Source organism: Rutilus rutilus, assembly GCF_951802725.1.
Source record: "Rutilus rutilus genome assembly, chromosome: 18".
Lineage (NCBI taxonomy): Eukaryota > Metazoa > Chordata > Actinopteri > Cypriniformes > Leuciscidae > Rutilus > Rutilus rutilus.
Genome location: NC_140231.1, coordinates 31,449,729 through 31,472,931, shown reverse-complemented (window position 1 = coordinate 31,472,931; position 23,203 = coordinate 31,449,729). Strand labels below are relative to the sequence as shown.

Genomic DNA, 23,203 nt, shown 5'->3' with positions numbered 1-23,203 from the left:
CGGCACTTTGACTGATGGTTCATTGTCTTCCTCATTCCACCCCGCTAGCGGCGCAGGAATTCCTGTGTCACTTTCCCTCTTGGAATTCCGCATCATTATCCGGAATGTCGTGACACCGACTCGTGAACAGGAAAAGGGTCACGTTAATACCAGAGGTGACGGCTTCAGTCATCCTGCAATAGTGATGCTAACAAAGAACCGTCTCTGTCCAGTGAACGCTAAGTTTAGAATCACAGGCTCATACCAACACATCTCACACGGGACGCTCCGGCTTTGTTCAGGCAGCCTGCAAATATCAGATATTTTTGGTGCATCCGTTCCGTGCATTATATCCTTTTATTTTTTTGTTGTCTGAATTGCAAAAGAAAATGCTTGAAATTTTAAGTTTCTGTTTTGCCGAATCAGGATCATGATCGTTAACTAAACTATGAAAACATTTCTGGTAATTGAAATAAAGCTGAAATAAAATTATATATTAGTTGAAAAACTTAAACTAAACGCAAATTTTTGCAATTTTGGCAATAAACTGAAATAAGTTTGTTGAAGCAGTAAAATTATTAACCAAAAAAAAAAAAAAAAACTATTAGTTTAAAAAAAACTAATAAAATGACAAAAGCACATAACAAAATTACAAAAAATCAAACTAAAAATATAACAATAAAAATATTAATAAAACTAATATAAAAGCTAAAATAATACTGTGCCAAATAAGATTTTTTTTTGGCAGTGTGAGCAAACCCTCAGTATAGAGTGCAACAGTCGGTTTCTTTAAGTAAAAACTTGAACATGCAAAAACTGACTTTGAACAATAACTTATAATACTTAAGAAACAGCCGTACTGTGAGCTACAAGGTTGTTAATCGATGGTATTTGCTTCTGCTGAAGTCGTCAGCCCACATTATTTCAGCTTAGTTTTTAAAATAATTGTGTTTAACTGTGGAATTCCTGGTGATAAACTACATTACCCATGATGCTGTGCAGAAAATGACCAATCAGAGAGTCGGAACAAGCAAAACGCCAAAATAGCTCTTTAGCTCCGCCCACTCTTATGAAGCACTGCGAATGACGTAATATATTTGACAGTTTTGCAATAAACTTAAATTTATTGCTTTTATAGATGTAATCAACATTTCTAAATGAGTAGTTTTATATTTCACCTTCGTTTTTAATTCAATTATGCAGTTCGCAATGCTTCATGGGATTGTAGTTCTTTCCCTCACTAAAGCCGTTAAGTACACAGTCTTGTGCCTTTGTCTTTTTGTCCGATTTTCAAAAGCTTTTTCCCTTCAAATCAAAGTTTGTAGTGTTGTGATTGTGAACTCGTTAGTTTATGGCTTTAATAATTCTTTAACAAAGACTATTTTAAAGTTCCTGTGGGGAAAAAATTAACGGAAAAAATACTTTCAGAACCAATGCTGCTGAAAAGGGGGGTGGGCACTAATGCACTCTATTGCCCTCAGAGATTGGATCAAACAAACAGCCAATCACAGCGCAGGAAATCAGCTCGATACTGTAAACATGGTTCTTGGTCGGTGTTTAGAACATGTATGGACTAGTTTGAATACCAAGTGGGTTCGAGTTAAAGCACTTTTCTATGAATTATTTGAAATCAGCAGTTTGAATTATTTGCAGATGTTTCCAGCGTTATGTTCACCGTTTCCAATTCCACATTCAATTTGAGAGTTTAAAAGCTGCTGGAGTGTAATATTAAAGACCTGTAGAGCCTCTCTGGCTAATCTTTCTGAAATTTGTTCCGCTCGGACTGTTTAAATCAGAGGATGTAATATTCCCTCTGTCACGGTTCGTCAGCGTCCTCTGATGGGAAACGTCTTCACTCGCTTCAGGTTAATGTCTTAATCCACGGCGTTTTCAATTCCATAACCCTCTAATATCATCTGTGGCAGAGAGAGTTCATGTTCTTCTTAGTGTCATTTTCTTGGATGAGTTTTCTTGAGCTGTGTCGTTCTGCGGGTCGATCTCGTTAGCTCTGATGGTTGTGATGATTCTAGGGCAAAGCGTCATCATACCCACCCTGGCCAATATGAACCATTCCAGTGACTCGAAAACTTGGTGTGTGTTATACTTGGTGGCTAATGGAAATAATTCAAATATAGCTTGTCAAAAAACGAAATGCATACAAAGTCTTTTGAATTGTCTCATATCACATTATAGAACTGAGGCTGAACTGATACAGTCTCTCTTTTCTTTTCTTTCGTTTGTGTTTTCAGTTTGTTAGGTAGATAATTCGCCAAGTTATAGTTTATAGCTGTGTAGAATTTTGTGGTTAGTGGTTAGATATTTTGTTATAATGTTATTTTTTATTTTTATAAGAATTTCCCAATCATATTTCATTGTGTGTATATGTGTGTGTGTATATGTATATATATATATATGTGTGTGTGTGTATATCATATAAGTATAACTGTCTTAAATTAAATTATTTAAATATTATTATATTATATATTATATATTTTTTATTAATTGTGTGTGTGTGTGTGTGTGTGTGTGTGTGTGTGTGTGTGTGTGTGTGTGTGTGTGTGTGTGTGTGTGTGTGTGTGTGTGTGTGTGTGCATATATATGTGTGTATAGTTTTAATCCAAATATGTATATACTGGATATATATATACTGGATATATATATATATATATATATATATATATATATATATATATATATATATATATATATATATATATATATATATATATAATACTCATTAAGTATCCCACATTTTTATTAAGTATGTTTCATATATTATGGTCAAATAATATATTCAAATTAAATGTCACACGTTATTTAACCATAAATACTGTAATACACCATTTTATTTATGTCTTATTTTATTCATTTTATTATTCATACAATACTGTATTTCTAATATTTTTTTATTATTATACTGTTTATTGCTGTTTTAGGCACCACGACAAAGTACTCTAGAGTCCAGGGGTGCCCAACCCTGCTCCTGCCGATCGACTGTCCTGCACAGTTCATCTCCAGCCCTAATCAAACACACCTGCCTTTCATTTGCAAGTGATCCTGAAGACCTTAATTGGTTGCTTCAGGTGTGTTTGATTAGGGTTGGAGATGAACTGTGCAGGACAGTCGATCGGCAGGAGCAGGGTTGGGCACCCCTGGACTAGTCAATGTAACACCCTGGTATATACATGGAATGGGAGGAGTAGACATTTGACTGACAGAGTTCTCACGGTTGCATCATCATTACGACCAATCAGGTCAGAGTGGGAGGAGTCTTGTAAGGCACTCTGTGAACATGGATTCCGTTGTGACCTTTGACCTCTGGAATGTGGCGGTATGCATACGTTTCCCTTCCCGCCCTCTCTAGTCACATCTGCACTGACCAACAGTCCTGCAGCTCCGGGGGTCAAAGGTCACACTCAGCGGGGACTTGCCCAACCGAGTGTGTGTGTCACTGGCTTTGATCTGTCAGCCGTCCTGCACAGGACACACACACTCATTCGTATTGTTTCACATTTTAAAAAAAACAACGAACCCTTATTTAAAATAAACAAAAGGCCTCCTCCCTGCTGTCCTTTATTCTGCAGTAATTATTCATCACATACCTGTTCGGATGCTTACATTTATGGCTGTATGTATTTCAAAATACGTCTCAGTGTATGTTCAAACAAAACCTGATTTCTTTGCGCTTCCTTTAAAGAATTATAACATGTTTTTTTTTTGTGCACAAGAATAATAATTGAGGACTTTAATCATGTCAAACGAAAACTCGTGCCTCGCTTTCCTTCGTTTCACGCTTGTGTAAATATTGACATATTTAGGCGCTTTGAAGTCTGAATGTGTTTCGTGTGGTTGCGATTATCATCTGGAGAACATTACAGCGGAGACGTCCAACTTGTGACATCCTGCAGGACTGCAACAGTAGCTCCACACACACACACACACACACACTGGAGATGAATGGAGGTTTGCGGACACGCCTCTCTCTCAGCCACGGAGGAAGTTCCTCATGATTTGAGAAACTCAGACTTGATGGATCCTGATGGGGCGAAACCCAAAATGACAGTCGTAACCTCACAAGTCTTTCCGTTGTCTGTACGGCTGCGTTCACAGTTCTGTGTTCGCTTGTTTTCCACAGACATCTGGCACAGATCAGATCTTGTTGCTTGCATGTAAACAGCAAAACGCTTATTAGATGAGACTTTTTGGTATCTGTTATTGGCCAGTTTTAAATATGGACATCTGAGCCACATCTGAACACTCATCATGTCCAATTCTCCTCTGAATTCAGGAGTTTCGGCATGTGAAACAAATGTTACCAATAATGTAAGGTGGGTCTTGTTTTTAGCCGTGTGTATTCCATTGGATTGTAATCATTGCTCAAATGTCAAGTTATATCTCATTATTGTCAAGCAAATGTAAAATATGAGACAAAATATATACACTGCCGATCAAAAACATCTTTTTATGTTTTCAAAATCATTTCTGAAGGATCATGTGACGCTGAAGACTGGAGTAATTCAGCTTTGATCACAGGAATAAATTATATTTTAACATATATTCACATAGGAAATAGTTCAATTTAAATTGTAATATTATTTCACAATATTACTGATTTTACTGAAGATTTTATTTAAAAGAAGAGACTTTATTATTTATAAATCGTAATTATTCCAAACTTTTAACCGGTAGTATTATTATTATTTTTTTTAAATGCATTATATTTGTGTTTGCTGTACAAAAATGAACTTAATTTTTTTAGAATTACAAATATTATTATGTTATGGTTTTGAAAATCATGTTGAAAATAATATTTACAAAATGTATTGTCCAGATGCATTACAGTGAAGAAAGTTTCAGGCAAAATGTGCGTAACTATCATGATGAAATAGGGTTTTCAGCTTATGTGAAGTGCTTTGGATTTTATAAATGTTCATGCTGTTTATTACAATAAACCTTCGCATAGTCATGTAGACTGGCCTTTATATGTAAAAGAGAGGCCAGAATATTCTTCAAACATTCACTGTTTGTGTTTCGGCTGAAGAAAGTGTGTAATGCAGGTTTAAAACCAGTCAATGATGACAGTTTTCATTTCTGAATGAGTTTTCAGAAGTTTTTACTTCAGTATGGGTCGGTGAAGGTCCAGCCAGGTCTCTGACGCAGTGTATTTATCATTATGAATGCATCCGGAGGTTTATTTTCTAAAGTTTCAGTTGTTTTTTGTAATAAACGTGATGGCTGGCGACTCTCTGTGTCCGACTTTGGCTGTGTTTCTGTGTGGAGGCGGGGTTAAGCGTTAGAAGCCCTTATTACCAAGCCGACAAGGAAAAGCAGCCAATTACCCTAATCTCCTGCCACATCTGTGTCCAATCAGAGGCAGCCAATCAGCATACAGTGGTTTTGGCTTCAGAGACTTAGAAGGGTTAGAAACAGAAACCCAGAGGACCGTGTGTGTGTGTGTGCGCTGCTACTACTGCAGCTCAGAGCTCAAGAATGTTCCATTATGCTGTGAAATGGAAGGTTGTCAGAGTTTAGAGTTTTATTTCCCATCATGCACCAGTACTTGTTTCCCAGATCTGGCCGATAAACTGTGGCGTTTTAACCTCCTGCAGGACCCAAGAGAAATCTTTTTCAAACTTTATCTTATCTTCAGTTCACGGTGCTGTAGATGTTGTGGTTCTCTTGTGTTTGCAGATCATGTTCATACAGCAGAACACACACTGCAGACTGACCTCTGAAGTCACATGCACAAAATGATCGCATTTTCATGTGAAACAATATTATGAATAATGAAGGGAGGGACTTGATTCTAAACATCTGTATTTGATTGAATTGATTTGCGCAGATGTCAAGTAATGGGGTCATATTTGACAATTTCATGTCATTACTTTAATGTTATAAGCTATTTTGTACAAATAGAACCAGGATATAATGTATGCATGTGTATATGAATGTATATCGTACACATGTACAGTATATAAATATATATATGTATCTAAAATCATTGCATATGTGTCTATATATATATATATATATATATATATATATATTCTAGATATATATGTAAATGTGTATATAAATGAATATATGCACATATAAATGTGCACATATAAATATTATTTAATAAAAATATTAAGAAATACAAAAAATATTCCATCCTGGCTGTTTTTATTGTACACAATTAAACTTTTTTTTATTTTTTTTTATCTCTTGATGCGTTTATGGGAAAATGTGCATAATTATCATGAAAATAATATTGCAATTATAAAAATAAGATTTTTTTTTTTTTAATAAACCAACAAATAAAAACTTTATGCAAAATAAAATCTCACTTTTTAATTAATAATTTTTTTGTGTGATTCACTCATATATATATATAAACTGTAAAGATGTATTTTGTTGTTGTGTTACTGATGTGTGTTCTGGTTTGTTCTCTCTCTCTCTGTCTGCAGGTTTTTCCTCCTCTGCCTAATGAAGCTGAGATCGCACACACTAAAAAACTGTTTCGCCGCCGCAGAAATGACCGCCGGTGAGTCACTCAGTCTCAAAACACAACATGACCTTCTCCTTACGTTACCGTCGGACTCTCTTCCAGTTGTTCAGCGAGAACGTTGAGCGCAGGGCACTGATGTTAGACTCGCAAAACAGAAAACACTCCAGCTCACACTTTCCAATGTGACGAGAGCGTCAGCCAGTGTGTTTGTGTTGTGTTTGGACTATCTGCGTGTTCTTTACTCATAATCTTCACTGTTAATCCACAAAACCACTTCCACCTTTCTGCTTTTACGTTTTGACTTTGACCTCATCGGAAACAGTTCTCTGTTGTAATTTGCAGTTGCTAAGAAACAGCAAAAAAAGAAAATATTTTGGTCTAAACTTGTGCGAAAGAAAAGAAAGAGCAGAGGGTGAAAGCAAGCAAAACCCTTCTATTATTCATGGCTTTGTTAATGCAAAGAAAAGCTCTCGTTGTCATCGGCCTGATGTCCTTGTGTGTGTGGAACCCAGTCCGACTGGATTTCTTCAGCGGACGCTTCTCATGTGTGCTTTGTGGTGCCGCCGTATTCAAGGACGTTTATACAGTGCTGAGGTTTTTGCTTTGACGGGGCGTGTGGGACAGAATAGATGGTTTGTTTGTGAAGAAAGGCTCCCAGATTCACTTCGGCCCAGAATGCACTGGTGGTTTTGAAGCCTAAAAACAATCGGCAGAAGTATAAAGCTGAACGTGGGCTATAAATGAACTACACCACGGTCACATGACTTCCTGAATCATGTGACAACTCTTTCAGTTTATAATTAAAAAACATTTCCCCTGAAAGTTTGAGCTAGAATAGTTTGCAAGAGTGTTGATTATAGACACAACAAGGCTGTAAAAGTGGACTAGTGAGTCGGGTTGGGAATCAAAAATGGATTCCAGGTCTGGAATTTATGAAATTAAAATTTTGATTCCTTTGTGTGCATTTTAATATGACTTTACCTGCACGCTGTGTTCTGTGCTGCTCACACACATCCAAAGCACGCTCACAGAAAAAGTGATTTTAATGTCATTTTAAACCATTTAAACGCGAGAAGACATTTTCTGTGCTACACACACATCCAAAACGACGTGTGCGCCTCTCATACTGAGTAGTCGGCGACGTCGAAGTTCTCTTCCATGTCTTTTTGCACTTGAACGGACAAATACACACACAAAATATTTCAAAATATCCTTGTAAACACTTGTTTTCTGCATGTGTAACAGTATATTGGATCCGTGCAGCTCTCCGTCTCTATAATAACGTAAATCAGACAACAAAATATATAAAGACAAAATTCACTCGCTGTTCTTACATTTTGTAACTATATTTGTAATGTTTTGGGTTTTTTTAAAATAAAGTGCAGTGTTATTTTACGTTTGATTACAGTTTCTGTACCTGAATACCTAAAACAGTTTATTTCAATCATTTATTGATTGTTATCAGTTATTTTTACTTTTTTTTTTTTTTTTTGCCTGATTGGAATTGAAATTAGGAATCGATAAGAATCTGAATCGATAAGCAGAATCGAAATCGTTAAAATGTAAACGATACCCAACCCTACTAGTGAGTAGATCAGTTTACCTGTTCTGTGTAAGGATGTTTAATGTCCCGACAACCTCTGTAGTCCTATTTAGACACTTGTCAGCAAGTAAAATATTTTATTTTATTTTATTTTATTTTATTTTATTTTATTTTATTTTATTTTATTTTATTTTATTTTATTTTATTTTATTTTATTTTATTTTATTTTATTTTATTTTATTTTATTTTATTTTATTTTATTTTATTTTATTTTATTTTAGAGAATAAAACGTGACAATATTTTGAGCTTGTGTCCACCACTAGGGATGCATCGATATGAAATTTTGGGCCGATAATTCTTTATATTTCAAAGCTGATAACCGATATATTGGCCGATAAATCTAAATCTAAATCCAAATTTATATCGAATTTTTTAGAGCCTGATTACAAAAAAACAAACAAAAGTCTGACCATTAAAAGCCATGTCCCAAGCACACAATTATAATGTTCTCATGATAATTTTATGTCTCCTATATGACAGACTTGCACTGCACACGTTACACTTTACTGTATCTTCCTTTTCAAAGTGATTCCAATCATATTACAAGCAATTCACAACCATCAAGTGTCTCAGCTGAAGGAGATAATCCAGCTTTAATATATCGGCCACATTTTATTATCGAGCCGATAACGATAACATGAACATATATCGGCCGATACCGATATGGCGGCCGATATATGGTGCATCCCTATCCACCACAGACCTTATTTTAGACATTTAACCAAAAACCCGTTCAGTTCGGGGCGATGGTTTACATAAAAACCTCATGCCTGCAGCTCTCTATAACACCACCCACAGCACCTTTGCATTGTGTTTGCAAGTTTTGCGCAGGCAAATTTTTGCATGTTTTACTTGGACTTTGACTACAAAAGTTAGAAGTAGGAGTAAAGACAATCTAGAGAATAAATCTTTCAAATTTAGAGAGAGTGTGCGAGTTCACCTCACTACACAAGACGATTCTCTTCCCACATCTCTCTCTCTCTCTCTCTCTCTCTCTCTTCCACTCCTCTAGCAGAAGGCTTTTCAGCCTGTTATTGCTGGTGTTGGCCACCCACAATGCTTTGCTTCTGCCAGAGAGGACCCTGCGGTCATGTTGTTTGTTGGCATCAGTTCTTGCCTTTTCTTTCTCTCTCGCTCTCGAGATTAGTTTGCTGAATCGAAACATCTTTCCAGTCGCATTTATGAAATGCTGTATATTCTGTTGACAGAATCTCGCAGGAAAGCAGTTTAGATTTATTAAGAGCCAGTCAGACTAATGAAAGGTTCATCAGAGTCTGTGTGTATGTGTTTGCGTGTGTTTATCCATGTACAGTAAACTCACACATGCTCAAAGGTCTCGGGTCTTTTAGTATAAGGACAGTAAAGGACAGTTTGAGTTTGACATCGGCAAAATTTGGCCTTGTGTCATTTATGTATGCTATGCATGTATGCTTTTTGTTTGTGAAAAAGACATTAATAGGGTTCCCACGGGTCCTTGAAATCCTTGAAAGTTTGTGAATCTGAAAAAATAATGTCAAGGCCCTGGAAAGTTTTTGCAAATAAACATACACAGATACAGGTCCTTGAAAGTGCTTGAATTTATTTTGTGCAAGAAGTTTTCTGAAAAAAAAAAAAAATGATTCCCTCCGAATAATGTGTTATTTCGCCAACACTTCGTGGCCTATGCACACTAGCTTGCTTGATTTATGTTAGTTACGTGCATTTACGCGTACTTTGGTACTTTGTGTTGTATGTTCCCATGGCGTTCACGCGCGCAAAACTTCTACGATGGTACCTCAACAACAACAAACGTGTCCCCACATTAAGTCCTTGAATTTGGGGGTATTGGACCTGGAAAGTCCTTTTAAAGGTCCTTGAATTTGAAGTTGACCAAGGTGTGGGAACCCTGTTTTATTCAGCATTATTTGAATAATTAATTTGCATTATATGATCAAAAGTGACAGTAAAGACAGTAAAAAAGATTCTGTTTGAAATAAATTCTGTAAATATTCAATAAAGAATCCAGAAGAAAACCAGTATGACGGTTCCGCAGAAATCTGAAGCACAACTGTTTTCAACATTGATAATAATCAGAAATGTTTCTTGAGCAAAAAATCAGCATATTAGAATGATTTCTGAAGGATCATGTGACCCTGAAGACTGGAGTAATGATGCTGAAAATACAGCTTTGATCACAGGAATAAATTACAGTTTAACTTGCATTCAAATAGAAAACAGCTATTTTAAATTGTAATAATATTTCACAATTTTTACAGTTTTTACATCAAATAAATGCAGCCTTGGTGAGCTATATATATATTTTTTTTATGTTTTAGTTTGAGGCAAAGGAATCTGCTTTTTTCCAGGTCAGTTTGGGTTATGTCGTGTGTTTCAGTAGTTTAGAGCTTATAAAGAAGCTCAGCAGGATAATCTACAGCACCTGATGGACTGGAATAAACTCAGACCCTGTTCACCCTCCGGATGAGGAGTGATGGTGGACCTTCACACTGGAAAAGACAGAGACCACATGGTCACAAAACCCATCAAAACAAATTAGGGGGATTTCTTTGAGGATCCCTGTCATAGGAATTGTGCAGTCAAAGTGAACTTCCATTGTGGAAACCGTCCTGTCTTTTCATATTCACTGCAACGTTTCTTTGGCTTTTGTAGCATAATGTAGATGCCATGTCATTCACTTGCTGCCCTTAAACCCTGTAGCTCTTATAACATTTTATAGTCATTTTATTTATTTTTTGTATTTTAATTATTTGTTTATTTTATAATTATTTGATTTGATTTATCCCAAGTAGATTTCATATTTTATTGTTTATTTTTTTATTTTAGTATTTTAATGTAGATTTCATAACTGTCCCAATCATTTATTCTTGCATTTTTGTCTTAGATTTTACTGTTCCATCTCCTCCTTTTTTTCGTTTGCTCTTCCTGTTTCTTTTAGTTCCCTCGTGTCTTCTTGTGTTCCTTTCCACCTTGTTTCAACCCTCTCATCCACTCTTGTTCACGTATCATCTCCCTGTCGTACCCGTAGCCGATCCAACCCGCCCCAGGATGATCTGACGGTGCTGCTGCTAGCCGAGGGGAAACGGCAAGTGTCCAGGTCAGTGTCTCAAACGGGTCCAGCTCCAAGCAGCTCTTCTGAATCCTGTCCGCTCACTCTTGTCCTTCCACTTACAAACCGGACTTCTGAACTGCTTGTGGGATCAACCCGCTCATGGGATTCAAACTAACCATCTTCTTCTGTCCTGGGATTGTGTTCGTGTGAATCCTGTTTGCTTTATTCTGCTTGCACAACAAATCCTGATCACTGTACAGTGTGTTCTCTTCCTCTCACTTCGGTTGAGTCATCATTAATCCACAAAGTATCTCCGTAGTGCGGAACGGAAATCCAAATCACAGGCGGGGTGGCAGCATTAAGATGGCGGCGGGTAAGAGGGAATGTTAATGAAGATCATTATGGGAATGGTTTGAGAAGATCTAGTGGAGTGAAAGGAGTGTTAGACATTAGTGGTCGACTGATTATTAACTTATTATTTGATGGCCAATGCTGATATAAAAGCATATTTTGATATTTAGATTAATTTAATTAATGTATATTAATTAATATATATATACATACATACATACATACATACATTACAAAACCTTAATGACAAAATAGACATAATTTAATAATTCCTTTCTATTAATAATATTTAATTTTATTATAAAGTCGTATTATAATAGTTACTTTATTTTGACAGTTCTTAGCGCTAACAAAATAAAAGTCCTGCTTTCTGCAAAAACTAAAAATGTATCGTCAAATGGCAATAATTAAGCCAAATACTGGCTGATATATCGGTCAGCCGCTGCTAGACATGGAGGCTGACGCTTCTAGAATCCTCTAGAGATTATCTGTTTTACATGGTGGAGATCTAGTGTGTATTCTGTGAAGTAAAGTTTGTGGTACTATAGACTTACAGTAAACAGCATGTTTAATTTGACAAAATGCAGAGAAACTTTAATTATCACAGCCTATCTTTTATTTGTTATTTGTCCTCTTGAACATTTTGGAAGGATTTGTTTTCGATTTTTGATCAGCAGATTTGCATTGCAGGCTTCTCTTCCTCAGTCTTATTTTTGTGTGTGTCAGATTAAATTGGTTTCTGCTGTGAGTGAACTCTTTAACGAGAAACTGGCTTGAAGTGTGGAGATTCCCATCAGTGACAGACCTGTGAGTCAGGGTTTATCTTCTGTAAAGCAGACACATTATGCTTCTGTTATGTAAGAGGTTTTCACATAACTTCTTGTTGTATTGTTGTGTGTGTGTGAGTGTGTGTCCGAGTGAGAATGAGAGTAGGGAAGGGTTGGGTGTGGACACCATTGAATCTGGCTCTTGCTCTGCTTAAAAAAACTTAAGTCTCTCTCTCTCTCTCTCTCTCTCTCTCTCTCTCTCTCTCTCTCTCTCTCTCTCTCTCTCTCTCTCTCACTCACACACATTAACACACACACACACAATGAAAATCTGTCTTGGTTAAACATTTTTTTTTTAAGTTTTTAAATAATCAGAATCACCATTATAGAGGAGACCTATTATGCCCTTTTAGAAAGTCTTGATTTGTTTTTGTGCTCTACTAGAACAGGTTTTCATGCTTAAATGTTCATTATTTCTCTCATATTTGTCATTGTTGCGGCTCCTCTCTTCTCAGTCTGTCAGTAACACTCTGTTTACTTCCTGTCTCTATGAAGCCCCTCCAAAAGCACACTGTGCTCTGATTGGTCGGCTTGAGCAGTGTGTTGTGATTGGTCAAGCGCTAGAGTGTGTTTGGAAAATGTCCCGCGCCTTATACCACGAGTTTCAACACACTACTAACATATTTCAATATACAACTATATAGAGCCAGGTTTTGGACCAATGAGATTTCAGTGTGGGCGGAGCTAGCCTGCATTATCATGCTGTGCTTGTAATTGTCTTAGCAGGTTAAAACAAAACAATAATATGGAAGAAATTATGTGTTATTTTTTCGTGTCATGCTGTTAAGATGTTCTATTGGGTTTATTAGGTTTATTAAGGTTAATTTAACTTGATTCACCTCATGTATCTGAAGTCTCTCGCATGTGATTCTGTTGAGCAGATGTTTGATTTTAATTGAACAGAAATGCTTTGACTCCTCTCCAGTGTTGTATAAAGTACTAGAAAGCAATACTTGAGTAAAAGTACAAGTATCGTACTAGAAAAAGACTTTGGTAGAAGTGAAAGTTATCTTTTAGAATATTACTTAAGTAAAAGTCTTAAAGTATCTGATATATACTGTACTTAAGTATCAAAAGTAATTTTCTGATATTTAATGTACTTAAGTAATTGAAGTAAAAGTAAAAAAAAAAAAAGGTTTTTTTTTTTTTGGATTATGCATTGAATTCAGTGATCACGGAAACGCGAAAAACTGGAGGGACTGTGTAGCCTGTACTGTAGGCTACTTGTGTTATCGTTTATTTCCCACTGCATGTACCTTTAGCTGTAAAAAAAAATTGCATCACAATAAGTGTATTGTGATTGTCACTAACATTTTTGTAATTAAACTGAATTTTATTAGGTTTAGTGACATGTTACAATGTTTAGATGGAAAATTTTCTGGTAAGCTACGCTTTTTTATTATTTCAATTCAATTGTGATTTGATTTAATATTGACTCATTTGTATAAATATTAGGTAGGCTACACAAGATAGGCCTTAATTTTTCTCAAAAAAAAAAACAAACAATAAAAACAACTCACCTAATGCTGTAAACATACAGAGAGCCCTATCAGCTGGTAGTAGGCTATTATTTAAGGTTAAAAATACTTAAATATAATGCGTTTTTTTATTATTATAATAAAAACTTTAATGATATAAGTAAAAATATAGTAAATATGTAATATAGAACACATATTTAGCAAAATACTCTATAGCTATTTTTTTTCTTGCCAACTGTGGCTAGCCTATGTTTATTAAATGGCTTTCCTGAGGTAAATGTGACATAATTGTCCTTCAGCTATGTTATTGACCTCTTCACGCTGATGAAAAACACTTATTGATCGATATTATGTATGAGGAATATACATTTCGGTAAGTTGTCATAAAGTAACTTGCTTTGTCTAGTCTGTCGGTCTCCGTGTCCTCTTTGCTTCGCGATTTTTCTGTGCGTGTGAAAATGCATGTGTGGCATGAGAGCGTGTGAAAAATGTCAATTGCGTGTGTCTCACGGTGAATGCGTGAGAGTTGGCAGCTCTGGTTAAACGTGCTCCAGGTGCTCGTGCTTCCATGGCGGTTTCAGTTGTGCTTCCTCCTCCTTTGGCATGGCAACAAACAAGCATTACGCTGTAATAGAGCGCGCGCCGTGCGGAGCGTGCATACTGCAATCTAGGAGCAGTGATTCGCCAAACCTCCCTTATTGTAGTCGCACACATTTCTTCTGATTTTATTTTGTAGTAACGAGTAACGAAGATGCTTAGTGGAAATATAGCGGAGTAAAAGTATACATTTTATCTAGGAAATGTAGTGGAGTAAAAGTAAAAGTTGACATAAATTTAAATAACGAAGTAAAGTACAGATACGTGAAATTTCTACTTAAGTACAGTAACGAAGTATTTGTACTCCGTTACATTACAACACTGCTCCTCTCCAAAACACATTCAAGGACTTCATCATAATCGACTCCAAATTAAACTTTTCTTCAAAGATTCTTTTCATCAAAATTTTTTTTGAACACTTTTTTTTTGCCTTGAACACTTGATGAAATTAGTTCAAATGTTAAAACTGCATGTCTTTTTATTGCAGAATAGGTTACTGTTTATATAAAATATATATATATAAATATAAATGTAAATTTTTTACGTATATTTTAAGAAATTAACATTTAATTAATATACATTCATATACGTTAATATACATTTTACAGTAAATTCACATAGAAAACAGCTATTTCAAAAAATTCTGTATTTTTTGATCAAATAAATGCAGTCTTGGTGAGCAGAAGAGACTTCTTTCTAAAACATCATTACAAAATGATGTTCCCGTGGAGCGACGCCAAGGGTTAACCCTCGTAAAGCCTGGAGAATGCCACGGTCAGCACCTCGACGTCTTATTTTCAAGCTGTCATTCAACACACTCAGTGTGCATCTCCCCTAAAATTAACCCCTCGTAAAGCCAAAACACCATGGTCAAACATGACCTTAACCTGGACGTCTCGCTCTAAAGCTGTCAATCAAACGTAAAACCTGTCCTCGCAGCGAGGAGATTCCCGTGTGTGTGGCATCATGTGTGTGTGAGGTTATGTAGGTTAACGGTCACTAGTGAAGACGTGAGTCTTTGAAGTGTCCACTGATGTTGTCGATTTTTCGATGGTCATTGCGTGTTCGCTCCAGGCCTCTGTACGCCTGTTTGCTCTTCATAGAAGCAGTGAGATTGACCTTGTTCTTTCACTGGAAGACTGTGCACAACAGTGCTGGAATATGGTACAAGTAGCCTGCAGAAACCTCTCATTTCTTTATTGCTATAAATCTAGACATTTAAGCCTAACTTTATGTATTTGAATTGCATAGAAAATGTCCATCCATTTGGATTACAGTTCGAACATAAGCTAAAAAACTTAATCTGATGCATATTTGTCAGTGACACATCTGTAAGATTTCTGTAATAGTCCTAATAAACTGAATGTGTTTTAAATACACAGTAATCAGGTTTATTTTTTCATCATTAAATCAAATTTCTTTCGATCTCATACATTTTAACTAATTGAATATCGCTTGTTCCACAGATACAGTATTTTAACCGTGCTCATACTTTTTATTTGAATACATTTAATTGTTTTCACAATTAACAGGGTTATGCTGAATCTAAGCATAAATAATTGCATTTAAAAATATATATATATTAATTAAATAAAATCAACTATGTAAATAGTTAATCATTTATGCCATGAATTTTTTTTTTTTTTTGTGCAGAAATCATACCCGTTTCTTACCTATTTTATTTATATGCATATAAAAATATGAAAAATATGCATCACATTAAGTTTTGTCAGTTAAAACTGTATAATCCAAATGTGTGGAGATTTTATATGCAATTCAAATACATAAAGCATAAATTGCCTAACAACGGCTTCACGGGGCTTATTGATTTTATAAAAAGGTTAGTCCATAAAAAATAAAAAATAAATTAATATTTAGATGCAGTGGTGCAATAATACTGATGTAATGAGGTCACAGGCTCAACCAATCAGAATCGAGGACCAGAACTATGTTTTATAATCTTAGATTTAGGTCTTTTAGATACATTTATTGAATTCTATATTAACATATGTTGCTGTATAAGTTGGTTTTTGTTTAGTCATAGTAAAATCTCATTGGTCCAGAAATCCTGAATATGTTTACATTGGCTTTATGCAGATTTTTGCTTTCAGTGATGCCTGAAAAATACGATTGAAACTCAATTTGCGCTTAACTTGGATGGAGTTCATTACATTTTGTTTGTGCAATTTGTAACTTGTTTAAATGGCTTGAATCCAAATATTGTCTTTTCTTACAAAGTCTGATTATTGCAGTCAGTGACACTAACATTTGTTCACTCAGACGTAATGATTAATGACACACACATAACGTGTAGTAACGCATTCAGTGCTCTTAATGCATGCGGACGCAGACAGCACATGTCAGTGTGTCTATGTGTGCAAACACATGTAATGTACACACAGGCGTGTGTGAATGTGAAGCCGTAATCCAGTGTTGATCTGGATGACTGGAGTTCTGCTGGTGAAGATAGATCATCCCGTCAGACTGGTGCAAACATGGAGATCGGGGTGATTACACACTGACTCACATCTGCCGTAAATCATTACACACATTCACAAACACACTCTGTGTGGCTGCAGTTATTAGTCGTGGTATTTAAGTCAATCATCATGATTACTAATGCTCATATTTGGGCTTAAGGCCTGTTCACACTGTAAAGAAACTCTATTGATGTCCACACTAACACATGATGACATTCTGTTAATCAGCTGAAAATCATTCTGAAAATATTGATCTTCTCTGTGGTTATTGTTATATTTGTGGTGTGGATGTCTCTATTATCAAAATAGTAGAACAATTATTAAAAAAATTCAACATTTTTCAATTCACATTTATTTGTATAGCGCTTTTCACAATACATATTGTTTCAAAGCAGCTTTACAGAAAATGCACGTCTACATTACAATTTATAGTGATCTGTTACCAGAGGTGACTGTGTCCAAGTTATGCATTTCAGAAATGTACATATACATATCACACAGTTTGCTAATAATGTATTAATTTAAACAATGTATTCATTTAAGGCAGAAACAATGAGCTCATTGAAGTAATGAATACATGTTTAACAAATTATAAGGATATCAGAAAAAAATTACTTATTTTTAACACTTATTTATTTATTTGTGTATATATATTTGTGTACAAATTTTTTTTGAGTGTGTGTATACACATATTGTGTATATATATTTGTGTACAAATTTTTTGTGTGTGTATACACATAGTGTATATATATTTGTGTACAAATTTTTTTTTTTACATTTAAATTTATTTCTTTGCTTATTTATTTATTTTGACTTAAACACCCAGAATGCTCTTAAAATTCTGTTTGTTGTCCTGCATTGTCCAACAGAATTTGTGTAATTTATGTACAAAATGTGTATTTATTTGTGTGTATTTTTGTTTGTTTTATTTATTTGTATTTTTGTTTGTTTTTCTGTATTTATTTATTTGTTTCGTGTGTATTTACATATTTAACCACACAGAGCATCCTAGCTACTGCTTGGCAACATCCTGGCAACTACCCAGAACACCTTAGCAACTGCATAACAATGTATGACTACTGCTTTGAACACCTTACCAGTTATTTAGCGAATACACACTGGCAACAACCCTAACCATGCCCTAGCAACTACCCAAATCACTCGCAACTACAAAAAAAAAATCCTTCAGAACACCTTAGCAACCGCCTAGCAACACCCTAGAAACCACACATAACAGTGTTTGCATGGGCAAGAAGCACTCAATGACATTGTCAATAACAGGCTTTTTTTGGGGTTGTTCTAGGAGACCGCAGCGCCTGCCTGGAGGAGGAGGGCCTGGTGGGAAATCCCAGAATCCTCCTCTTCAGCAGCAGCAACAACAGCCCAATCAGATGCAACAGCCCAACCCTGAGCACCAATCAGGCGCCGGCATGAAGCACGGAGGGCGGGGTTACCAGGGCCAGCAGAACCAGGGCGGGCGACAGGGCGGACCACATCACGGCTACAGCCAGAACCGGCGCTGGCATCAGCATCCCAAACACCTGACGAACAGTTTCAATCAAGGGCCCTCGGGGGCCGACAGGGGCCTCACACGCAATACCAAAGAGACAGAGAATGTAAAACATGAGGAGCCGGAGCCCCACACAGAGAGAGGAGCGAAGGACGAACCTGCGAAAGATGAGAGGAAGAAAGAAGACAAGGAGGAGAAGACGGAGAGCGGGAAGATCTGCTTACTACAGTCGTCGAAAGAGAGACTGAGGAGGAGATTGAAAGAGAAGGTGCTTTTAAATCCCACTTTAGTTCCTGAAACTGAATATTCATATAGTTAAATGCAGTATTGCCATGAATGAAAAGAAATCCATATGACTGTATTTATATACTGTAACTGGATGGATGGATAATAGAAAGACAAAAGGATGGATGGATGGATGATGTACAGATAGATGGATGGATGATGTACAGATAGATGGATGGATGAACAGATGGATGGATGGATGGATGGAGGATAGATGGATAGATAGATAGACAGACAGACAGACGTGTCTGACAGACAGAGATAGATAGATAGATAGATAGATAGATAGATAGATAGATAGATAGATAGATAGATAGATAGATAGATAGATAGATAGATAGATAGATAGATTTGATCTATTTAATGCAAGCTTGGTGAATAAAAGTATCAGTGACCCCAAACTTTCGAACTACACCATTCCTCAATGTTCCAAGTCACATGACCACTCTCGCTGTACTCTGATTGGCAGGAGGAAGTTCCCGTGGCGACGGCCGGACCTCAGCGTAACCGTATGGACAGATTATTAGAGATTCTAAACAGCATGAAAAACAACAACAGTGGCGTGGAGGTTCAGCTCACCTCGTTCATGGAGGAGGCGCAGAACTCAGCCGACTCGGAGGAGACGCTGAACCAGATCGTGCTCACCATTTACAGCAAGGCCGTCAGCGACCGAAGCTTCGCTGCCACCGCCGCCAAACTCTGTGACAAGATGGCTCTGTTCATGGTGGAAGGCACCAAGTTCCGCTCTCTCTTACTCAACATGTTACAGGTAAGAACTGAATGTCCATTACTTATTTCATCATGTTAATGTACTGCAGGTTCTCTCCTATTGGTCAGTGCTGTCTCTGAGGACCAATCAGATTGCACGCTTTACAGTGGCTAGATGTCACTCAGAAGTGACATCTCACCTGCTGCCCGCCCACATACATCTCAACTCTTTCGTTCCTCTTTTGCGTCTGCGTTCTCTCTGTTTCTCTTCTTCCTCTTTTTCTCGAGGGCTTCAGGATGTGATTCATCTGTGCAATTCAGCTGAGTGACCCTGTACAATTTCCTCATTGGACAAAAGGGACATTTTAGGCCCCAAACACTTTCACCTCATTTTAAAAGTTAGGAGTTTCCCAAATCTTTCTGAAAGCTGATGAATAAATAGTTCAAAAGGAAATTTTCATAATTTCCTCCCTCTCATTTCTGTACAATGGAAACCCTGACTGCTCTTTTCCTTATAATCAATTTCAATTTCAAAATGACACCATAAAATTGCATACAATTTATAATTTTTAGTAACAAATAAAAGCCTGTTTTTGAAAAACTAACTTTACAGGTTATGTGTGGACCAACGTTATTTTAGTATTATTTTCAATTATAATCTTTTGAATTTATAGCTTTAAATATTTAAATAAGAGCTTTTTTTAAATTATATTTTCAGTATTCATTTAAATTTTAGTTTATATATATATATAGCTTAATTTAATTTTTTGTAATTTAAGTTCAGTTTACAGTTTAATTTTAAAGTATTAGTAATTTTGTTGTGTTTCTGTCATTTAAATATATGTGCGGGTGTATGTATGTATGTATGTATGTGTATATATATATATATATATATATATATATATATATATATATATATATATATATATATATATATATACACAGTACCAGTCAAAAGTTTGGAAACATTACTATTTTTACTGTTTTTGAAAGAAGTCTCTTATGCTCATCAAGCCTGCAGTAAAAAAAAAAAAAAAAAACAGTAATATTATGAAATATTATTACAATTTAAAATAATGGTTCTCTTTTTTAATATACTTTAAAATGTAATTTATTTTTGTGATGCAAAGCTGAATTTTCATCAGCAAGTACTCCAGTCTTTGGTGTCTTATGATCCTTCAGAAATCATTCTAATATGCTGATTTATGATCAATGTTGGAAACAGTTGTGCTGCTTAATATTTTTTTTATAACCTGAGATGCTTTTTTCAGGATTATTTGATGAATAAAAAGTTAAAAAGAACTGTATTTATTTAGAATAGAAATCTTTTGTAACAATATACACTACCGTTCAAACGTTTGGGAACAATAACTATTTTTTTTTAAAGAAATTAGTACTTTAAATCAACAAGGATGCGTTAAATTGATAAAAGGTGATGGTAACGATTTATATTGTTAGAAATGTTTTTATTTTGAATAAATGCTGTTTTTATGAATAAATGCTGTTAACGTTTTACTCATCAATGAATCCTGAAAAAAGTATTCCAAAAAAATATATTAAACAGCACAACTGTTTCCATCATTGATAATAACTGAGTATCAAATCATCATATTAGAATGATTTCTGAAGGATCATAAGACACCAAAGACTGGAGTACTTGCTGATGAAAATTCAGCTTTGCATCACAAAAATAAATTACATTTTAAAATATATTAAAAAAGAGAACCATTATTTTAAATTGTAATAATATTTCATAATATTACTGTTTTTTTTGTTTTGTTTTTTAACTGCAGGCTTGATGAGCATAAGAGACTTCTTTGAAAAACATTAAAAATAGTAATGTTTCCAAACTTTTGACTGGTACTGTGTGTGTATATATATATATATATATATATATATATATATATATATATATATATATATATATATATATATATATACATGCATGCATACATATAGCTTTCATTTATTATTATTTTTTTATTTCAATTTTAGTAATTTATTGTTTAGTAACTTATTTCAGTTAGTTCTGGGTGATAAAACACACAATGCTTTAAATATACGACCCTTTTAATTAGTTAGTGTATTATTATCGCTGCAGGGAGACATGCCGTGTCTCTGTCTCTGTTGTTTGGGGTCAGTCTGTCTGTACACTGGTTTTGGTGGTAAAGCTCTAAGTATTTTGTCAGTGTTTTTGGGAACTGACTGTTAGACTTACAGTGATGTGATACCAGAACTCTGACCTGCTGCTGGTGAGGCCAAAACACACATCCTGCTCTACACACACACACACACAACACACACACAACACACACACAGACCAACAAATGCTCCGTCGCAAACAAACCCCATGCTGCAGATGTCAATAACAGGATCATGAAGGAAAAGTACTAAAGCCATCTACTACAATCAAACTTAAAAACTATATACAAAATAATAATTTATAATTTTTTTTATGATTTTATATAATGTATTACAGTAGCATTACTTAGTATCTAAAAAAGGCAAACTTTCTAAAGTGACATACTCATTTAGTAATATTTTTATGGAAAGGTGATGCATTTTTCAGGATTCTTGATAAATAGATCAGCATTCATTTGAAATAGTAATCTTTTGTAACATCATAAATGTCTTGACTCTCACTTTTGATCACTCGAATGCATCCCTGCTGAATAAAAGTAAATCTTACCGATCTTAAACTTTTGAACAGTAGTGTAATTGTTTAAACGGATAAAGTCATGATACACACATCTCTTTTTTGCCTTTTAACATGTAGTAGCCCCTTTAACTGTGTCTCCGGCATCAGTCTGGAGTTTGAGTGTGTGTTGGTGGATGAATCATCCGGTTCGTCCTCACATAAACCGGTGCTCTTCACCAGTATGATGCTGGAGCAGACGCTTTCGTTCTGACGGGATTATGTAACAGATACACACAGATGCAAGCGTCTCTGACCCTAGTGAAAGGACATGTCTGCTCCGACTCATTTAGCAATCTGCCACTAACACACAGACGGCTTATCGCAGAACAGAGACGAGCTGCGTGTGTGTGTGTGTGTGCGTGCGTGTGTGAGAGAGAGAGATAAAAAGTCTTTTTGATTTTTATGTGCACTTGAATCATGATGAGCCAGGCATGCTGGGAAATGTAATGGATGTAAAAACATCTGTATGTCTCTGTGTATTGGTGTTCTCTGAATATACACTAACGGTAAAAAAAAGTCTCTTATGCTCACCACTGCTGCATGTTTTGGACGTAAAATCAGTAATATTGTGAAATATTGTTACAATTTAAAATGTAATTTATTCCTGTGATCAAAGCTGAATCTTCATCATCATTACTCCAGTCTTCAGCGTCACATGATCCTTCAGAAATCATTCTAATATGATGATTTGATGCTCAAGAAACATTTCTGATTATTATCAATGTTGAAAACATCCTTGCTTAATATGTTTGTGGAAACAATGATACTGTACCATTTATAAGACTGAGGTAAATCAGATTAAAAAACATCAACTTCATACTTTTATTCAGCACGGATGCATTAAACTGATCAAAATTGACTGTAAATAACCTTTATAATAAAGATTGTATTTCAAATAAACTCTGTTCTTTTGAACTTTCTATTCATCAAAGACCCCTGAAAAAATTCATCACGTTTTCCACAAAAATATTAAGCATATCAAATATTACGTTTGAAACATTGATAATAAGAACCATTATTAATATCTGAGCACTAATAATATTTGATTTCAGCAAAACAGTGACACTGAAGACTGGAGTAATGATGCTGAAAATCCAGCTTTGATCACAGGAATAAATTACAGTTTAAGACATATTCACATAGAAAA

At 35.4% G+C, this 23,203-nt stretch overlaps 1 protein-coding gene across 2 annotated transcripts in view; it reads left to right on the top strand.

Annotated features, from left to right (window-relative positions):
* Positions 1 to 23,203, top strand: part of ctif (CBP80/20-dependent translation initiation factor) — a 71,027-nt gene that overhangs the window by 34,270 nt on the left and 13,554 nt on the right. Inside the window, exons 8-11 of one of the 2 annotated variants that reach the window (XM_084388204.1) lie at positions 6,429 to 6,505; positions 11,099 to 11,167; positions 18,159 to 18,633; positions 19,120 to 19,419. In XM_084388204.1, coding sequence (XP_084244330.1) covers positions 6,429 to 6,505; positions 11,099 to 11,167; positions 18,159 to 18,633; positions 19,120 to 19,419 — 921 coding nt within the window. The remainder of the gene's footprint in view (positions 1 to 6,428; positions 6,506 to 11,098; positions 11,168 to 18,158; positions 18,634 to 19,119; positions 19,420 to 23,203) is intronic. The other variant, XM_084388205.1, reaches the window with a different exon arrangement.